At 46.3% G+C, this 8,076-nt stretch overlaps 1 protein-coding gene across 1 annotated transcript in view; it reads right to left on the bottom strand.

Moving 5' to 3' along the window:
• Nucleotides 1-523: 523 nt before the first annotated feature.
• Nucleotides 524-8,076, bottom strand: part of MTFR2 (mitochondrial fission regulator 2) — a 13,724-nt gene continuing 6,171 nt past the window's right edge. The window contains exons 5-8 of the mRNA XM_045294595.1: nt 7,977-8,070; nt 4,944-5,301; nt 2,973-3,147; nt 524-1,420 (exon numbers count right to left, since the gene is read on the bottom strand). Of these exons, the coding sequence (XP_045150530.1) occupies nt 1,400-1,420; nt 2,973-3,147; nt 4,944-5,301; nt 7,977-8,070 (648 nt within the window). The 3' untranslated portion in view covers nt 524-1,399. The remainder of the gene's footprint in view (nt 1,421-2,972; nt 3,148-4,943; nt 5,302-7,976; nt 8,071-8,076) is intronic.

The following is an 8,076-nucleotide window of genomic DNA, read 5'->3' as shown; positions in this document are numbered from 1 at the left end:
TATGGATTGTGATAAGAGTTGTAAGAGCCCCTAAGAAAACAATTAAAAAAAAAACAAACCTATCCAATATGAAACACAGGCCATCATCCACACACACCCCTCCCCCCACCCCCCCATGTGGCTCTGTGATCACGCGCCCTTCGGGCAGTGAACAACAGAAACGCACACAGCGTGTTTAGAAGTCTCCTGCTGGCAGTGCTTGTGACTCAGCAAGGTCAGGGTTCACAACCGGGCAATGCCAAGCCCTTTTCCTTGTGTCACCAGGTGGGCCCTGCCTGTCCACTAACTGGAAGGGAGAGGATGGAAAGGGAGGTGGGGACAGTACCCAACCCTCTGCCACAGCAACAGGAAACCCGTGGGCATCCTGGGTTTCTATGGAAGGGAGAAGCTGTCCAAGCAGGTGGGTACTGAGTTTGTTCAAATCGTTACTTAAGCCCCCAAACCAGTGCAAAGGCTAATCTACCTAGGGGTCTAGGGCAATGTGTACGCTTTCATATCACCTTAGGATGTGAGTGAGGGGACAGAGGATCTAGTCTGGGCTTTTGTGCGTTTCACTGGTATCTCCCAAGGAATGACCTACAGAACTCACAGTTCAGACTTTATGAATGAAAAGTACACAGAGAAAACTTGAATTTCAATTGCAACAAAACCCAGTCAAGTTCAATTGACATGTTTTACAAAAATAATAGGCACATATATTTAACCAGTGTATGCAAAATTTATCAAGAAGCAATAGATTCTTTAAATACTTCTATCATATAACAGGCAAAATCAGTTTATAGAAAATATATTTAGCATCCCAGGAAGAATTATGTGGTGCATTGACCTATGACTCAAATTATGATTATTAGAATTTTAATATGCCATTAAAATTATCCTCTTTGAAAATGTCCAAGTTGCTAGAAGCCAAGTAAACCAGATCCCTGCCAATTTCTCAAAGATGCAAAGCTTATTAAAATGAGCCATAATTGGCTTTAAGACGCTGTTAGAGAATCTAAACATCTTATATCTGCTGAGTACACTATAGACTTATTCACATTAATTCCTTAATCCATTAAAATAGTTTCTAAAATCTCACTCTCAAATGAATAATAAGGCATTAAAGTCATTTAATATTTAGCTCTTAGGAAAAGCATTCCAAGTGTGTAATCAGCTATCAATAATATTAACATAGACCAAAAAAACCACAAAAATCCCCACACAACTAAGTGCCCTCAGTAGCCAGAGATCTTCCACAATCGAGTGAGTGTGCCGGCGTCTGTCCACAGAGGGTGAGCTCCTTCCAGCGGCCGACGGGCAGCCATTGCTGCCCCTTTCCTGGGCAAGTGCCCACCCAGCTCCCACTGCCGATCGGTCAGCACCGTCTGTGCGGGTCAGTTCCTTTCTGTGACTGTCCGAGCTATGCGGGGTGATGTCCAAACTGAAACAGCAAATGTCAAATACATTAGTCTGTGTGAGAAATCCATCAGGGCGCGACAGTTACCGGGTGACCCTTGAGCAGTCCTGTATGAGAGTCAGCTGTGCTGAGGGCAGAGGACACACGTGCACCGGGCAAGCGCAGCCCCACCAGCAGGTCCAGTGGACGTCATGCGACGCTTGTTGCTAACCGAAAGGTGAGTAGCTCAAGCCCCCGAGATGGCTCTGCTGGGAAAGGGCCCGGCGAGCTGCTACTGTAGCGATGACAGCCCAGGGAACCCCATGGGCAACTTCTCCCTGGGCGCAGGGGCGCCAACTTCATCGCACCCAGCAAGTGGCCGGATCGAAGCTAAGGGCTACAAGACACACAGATGGCTCTTTCTCTAAAATGCTCACAGTAGCGGGAAGAGAAGGTGCTGAGTCACTAGTCAAATGGGAACAGTGTAGACAACACAGTAACACCTGCTGTCACCAGGATCCCTCGACCGGGGCTCAGCGCAGCCTTTCAAGCATCCTGGAACTTGTAAAGTGAAACTCTAGTCTGTGCCCGGAGGAGACTAAGGGCAGGGTGAGTGGATTTCCTTCGGTCAAAAGAGGCGCTATCGGCCTGACTGACTTAGGGTGTGTTGTGGGGAACTACGTAGAAAAGCACCTTCTAAGTCATGCCTGTCTAAGTCATAAATTTCTCTAAGTGAGGCATCCATTTTAGACATATTTGCATTTTATGGTAATAATAGTTCTAAATTATACATATTTGTCCTAAGTGGTGGAAAGACGATAACTTTCTAAGCCAACATGACCAGAACACTGGATTTCGGACTCTGAGCAAGCACATGTGCACGCACACGGCCACCTCAAGGGTTCTGATGCAGTGGGACGACCGCCTGCACTGTCGGCTCCTTGAACGGCCACCTGCATGTCTGAGTCTGCTGCCCCTGTCACTCCTCCATGCTGTGCCGAGCCTCCTCCTTGCCCACGCATCCTGACAGACTACCGCAACACAGTTCTGAGATGGGAAAACTACCCCCAGATTAGATTTATGTCTGAATTAAAGAGACATCAAGTAAGGAGCAATCATACGCATCAAGCATTTCTTGGAAGTATTTACTAAGCATTGTCATTAATGACAATTATCACCGCTGTTGCTTTCTTAAAAGCGTAATTAACACTACTTTACAAAATAATCTAAAGTGTCTGATTGGAAATATATATATATATATTCATATTTAACTGTGGTTAGGGTGAATCTGTTAACCCATTCTTTCCTGGTCCTCTCAAAATTGGAAACACCAGTTCGTCTAACAAGCAACAGTATGAAGCAAGCACCCACCTGACCAAACCACTAGAAACTTGGGCACCCGTATTTTCAAATCAAGGGCTTTATTTCAAAAGGCCTCCTAATACGTAAATGGCAAGATGAGCGTGTCAAAGTGGCGTGTACGCACCATCCCCCACCGGCCAGCGCAGCCTGTATGATTACTTCAAGAGAAGGTGGTCCATGTGGACAAACAGTGGGAGGAAAAGGGGGAAACGAAGGCTACGTTATCACTACTCACCCTTGATGTTTCGGGACTAGAAAACGGAGAAGACTCCCAAGACCTATTTTCTCTCTCAAAGGAATCGTCGTCTTGGAATGCAAATTTCTGCTTCAGCGCATGAGATATTAAAGACACTGGGTCCCAAGGTGGGTTCTGTCTTTTCCGCTTATGAATAGGTCTACCTCCAGGTGACCTGTTTAAAAAGAGAAGAGGAATTAAAACTTTGATATAACAACTCCGCGTTAAGGACAGAGCAGGAACAGAGGCACACTGGGCACAAGAGGCTGTTCTGCTTTGCCTTGGAGCTCGGCATCCGGAGGGCACAGGACTCAGAAACCCGAGAAACCACAGGACCAGAACTGCCTCACCACCAAGCGTCCCGGTTCTGAAGGGCTGGAGCCAATTTCCTAATTCACAGGAGGGGGGCGGGGGGAGGACACATTTAAGACCTTTTGAAAGGAAGAGAGTCATTAAGATGATTAATTGTTCATTTGCTTGGCCATTCATTCACTCAGCCATCACTGAGCACACACTTACCGAACAGGCTCTATTCTACCCTTTATGGATCGAGCAGTAGCCCCTGCCCACAAGGGAATGTGACAGGGACGAGAGAAGAAAGCCCTTTAGAGAGATGACCAGAAAAAGGCTAAGTACGTGACGTCGAACTGAAACCCGGGTGGCAGGAGGGGATCTGTTTCCGCGCTAACATCCAGTGGCCTGAGTGAGAACAGCAAGCAGAGAGAGCGGCCGATGCGGCTGGAGGTGGTGAGTAAGCCAGGGCGCAGGAGGAGACGAGGGCAGCGAGGGCCGCCCCTGGAGGAACTTAGCGGCCACAGCAGGACATGAGGGTTTTCGTCTCCAGGGTCTGGAAAACCACGGAAGGGGGGTCAGCGGGGAACTGGCAAGGACAGCTTCTGCCTGGACATCAACGGGGACACGCCAATCTTCCGTCTGTCGCACTCAGGAGCACAACAGGAGGGCTGCCGGCGATGACGGGAAGCTCGGTGAGTGGCTGGGGCACAGGAGAGCCTGGGACGGGCTGCCTGGCCTGCCCTGTTTCCCCAGCATGGTAACCAAGGCCGCGACTGCATGCCACAGACAGACCCGAAGCTACAGTGCCCATCTGGCGGGGATCAAGTGTAAAAATGTTAAGCAGTGTTTTACCTGTATCAGGAAAATGTACCAAGTGTATGTGGGGGTGAGGGGTGGGGTAACTAAGAGAACATACCCCTGATCTTCTAAAATGGGAAATAAATATAATTAAACTATCATGAAATAGCCAAAGAAGTCTAGCGTTTCAACAGCAGGGAGTTAAGACTCCAGATGAGGCTGTTCAAAAGAAGTTGGACCCCCACTATCATGAGCTAATTCTATTTTACAAATCCGGCTAGATCCGAGCATGTACATGGGTACAGATAAGAGCTGGAAACACAGGGAATCCAGGACAGATAAACCCCTCAGGACCAATAACGACAGTATCCATACCAGGAGGGTAAGGGCAAGGTTGGAGGAGAAAGGGGGAACTGATCACAATGATAGACATATAACCCCTTCCCAGGGGCATGGACAACAGAAGCGGGTGAAGGGAGACAGCAGTCGGTGTAAGACAAGAAAAAAAAGGTATCAATTATCAAGGATTCATGAGGGAGGGAGAAAATGATAGCTGAGACCAAGGGCTCGATAGAAAAAATGTTTTGTGAATGATGATGGCAGCATATGTACAAATGTGCTTGACACACTGGATGGATGTATGGATTGTGATAAGAGCTGTAAGAACCCCCAATAAAGCGATTTAAAGAAAATTCAAAAAAAAAAAGTTGGAAGTGATCATTTCTGGGGGAGAATTCCAGAGAAGAAAGAATTAGAGAAGGCTTACTTGTATTACAATGGTGATTTTTTTAAGATGCTCATTATTTTGACAAATGCAATACTTTTTCAAAAACATCACTGATAGATTCCAGTTCACCTCTCAAAATTGTGACGACATACCGCTCCACGGCGCGAAGCTTGACTTGATGCATGTCCTTCAGCACATCTAACATATTGGGGACATCGTTCCTCCTCTGGGTGTGCACGTGACGGGGACCACGGCTTTCCCCGGCACCCAGGGGCTGCTGGGTGGTTTCCCTTGCTGAGCGGTCTGCGTCCCATGTATGAGGTCCAGGTTGTACACTAGTCGGGGCGCCCGGGGCCTGCAGAGCAGGCGGGGCAGGAAGCGGTGGGGGAGGAGGTGGTGGCACAGAGGGGTGCTCCCGAGGGAGCTGATGGCCTTTGACCCTCAGCTGAGCAGTCTCTGATGGCGGCATTGGTCCCAAATCACCAGGCCCTTCATTCAAGTCCGAGAGGCCTAAAGACAAAGGGGATTGTTGAGAATCACGCAAACTTCTCTCCGGCATGCCACCTAAGTGACGGCAATTAGAACCCAAACAGGAGCAACGTCTGTAGCAATAATGGTCCGGTGGCCAGGAAGGAGAAGCAAATTCCATCTGCTTGGCACTTCCTGTCAGTCAAGCCAAACCATAAGTTCATTTTCAATCCCGTTTCAGAATTCTCAGGTACGCCCTTCCAGGGGTGGTGGTGCATTTTTAAGAGCAAATGGAAGGTGTCTGACCAGCAGTGCATCTACTCTGAGTGCCATCCCTCACTGAGGATGAAAAGCCCGGACATGACCAACGACGTGTAGTTTGGAAGACTCAGGCTGCTCTGTCCACTCACCGACGACCTTGTGCAGGAACACTTTTCCATACGGGCTGTGTAGAAGATGGCTACGACAAAGCCCTGTGTCTGTGTGTGCGTACAAGTAGAGACTGTTGTCACGGGCCATCCAGTTAATTCCGAATCATAAAGTCCAGACACTAAACCTTGTGCCACCAAGTGGTTCCAATTCCTAAGGACTTGACAGAGCGGAGGAGACCCGCCCCCACGGTGTCCAACCTATAAATCTTCCTAGCAGCAGACCCCCGGCTCTGAACGGCAAGCAGGCTGGTGGGTTACGCCTGCTAGATCTTCAACTGAGCCGTGACAGACGTAATCGCTGAGCCACCAGGGCTCAAAGACCTGCAGGAGTGGATTAGGCCACAGACCTTTGGGTTAGTGGCCAAGTGCTTCAACACTGTCCTCCCAAGGCTCCCTGTATGTGTGTGTGCATTATTTGCTATTATAATTTATTAATATGTTTTTCACAAGACAATTCTAACTCAAGCAGAACTCTAGACACAAACCTCCCATTTTTTTGGTTAGCAGCTGAACTCCCTGACCATTTATATCCCCAAGAAACTCACTTATTATAGCTATTACAGATAAAGTAATGTGATAAATTCATAGATTTACAGCTAACGTATATACTATAAATTAAAAGAATCATGAAATAGCATCTGTATTATGAATTTTATGTAATACACATTAGATACATCTTATTTTTTTAATCTTTTATTAAAAGTACTCAATACCCATCTCGATTTAAATTCTGTATACAGACACACACACACACACACATATATATATATACACCGATACACCAATCCATACACCCGTATGTGTGTGTGTGTGTGTGTGTATAAAATGTACGAGGGGGTATCAAAAAAAACCCCAATTGTAGTCAGTAGAGCACAGCTCTCGTGGTAGGCATTTTCCCACTAGGCAAGCATCCAGCAACTCACTCTGAGTTAGTGCACCCAGTGATGACACCTGGGAAGGTTCTCTCAGGTCACAGTAAATGTTTTTGTAAAAGCAGTTTTGCTAAACCTCATTTCTTGTGATGGCTGATTTAAGAGAACAGCATGCGGCTGTTGCCTGCTTGGGAAAAATGCCACAGAAACTGTTTTGATGTTGAACACAGCTTACAGGACAGTGCTAAGGGAAAAACTCAAGTGCACGAGTGGTTTTCTCATTTCAAAAAAGGTGAGATGTTGACTGGTGACAAACCTCTGTCTGGACATCCGTCAACTTCCCGAATGGACAAAAATGCCATAGTACAGTTAAGTGCATTCCACCAGGTCAGACTGTTGATCAAGCTTTCTATTTAGAGGTTCTGAAAAGATTATGTAACAGTGTGTGACTTGTGCCTGGTTTGTGGCAGACAGGGGACTGGTTCTGCCACCACGACAATGCACCTGCTCACACAGGAACTTAAGTGTGCCAGTTTTAGGCAAAAAAACAGCATGCCTCTTGCCCCACACACCTTTCTCACCTGACCTCACTCCGTGACTTCTTTTTGTTTTTGCTAATGCAGAAGGACATGATGGGACAGCAATTTGAGGATGCAGAAGAGATGAAGAAAAAAATGAGGGAGGTGCTGTCAGCCATCCAAGCAGATGAGTTTGAAAAATGTTTCCAAGAAGAGAGTCACAGATTTGACAAATGTATTAAGTGTAAAGGAGAACACTTTGAAAGTGCTAAGGTTGTTTTTTAAAAAAACTTAATTACATAGCTTTGAAAACAAAATTCTGGGTTTTTTGGGGTACCTTCTCTTGTGTGTGTGTCTACACAGACATACATGTATATGTATAGACACACATATGTAATGTGTGCACAGGTATGCATGTGTGCATTAAAGCATGCGACATCTCCATACACATTTGGAAAAGACATGCCTGGAAAGCATTCATCAGAAGCTGGTGGAGAAATAATAGTGATAACTTCAAGTTACAACTAGATGACACCACAAAGCTGTATATTCCTTTCAAATTAATGTAGTTCTCCTGTTCAATTCTTAATGATTCTCAGAAAAGTTAGAAAAGCTTAGCTGGAAGAGACTTGCTAAATTTAAAAGAAGCAAACAAAACACCCTTTAGTAGCACAGCTGGCTCCTCCTCTTCAAACCACAGCATTCCCTCACCATCAGTGTCTAGATTTAGTGTGACTAAGATGCAAGCGTGTTGATTCTATGTACATAATCTTCTATGCTATTTAACATCATTCAAAAGACACATTCGTATCAGATGTTCTCGTTTCAGAATTGCGCTGACAGAAATCCTAGATGGGTATCATTTAAGTGAACCAAAATGCCAGCATATGGTTTACCAGAATTCACGCTGCTTCTCAGCTCCTGCCTCCCCACGATGGCAGCGATCTGGGCCCGCAGAGACGCCAGCTCATCTTCGAGGGCAGCAATCTTCTTCAC

Source organism: Echinops telfairi, unplaced genomic scaffold (genome assembly GCF_000313985.2).
Source record: "Echinops telfairi isolate 266 unplaced genomic scaffold, ASM31398v2 ScPeMD7_3533;HRSCAF=4204_0, whole genome shotgun sequence".
NCBI classification, from domain to species: domain Eukaryota; kingdom Metazoa; phylum Chordata; class Mammalia; order Afrosoricida; family Tenrecidae; genus Echinops; species Echinops telfairi.
This window is presented reverse-complemented; position numbering and strand designations above follow the sequence as displayed.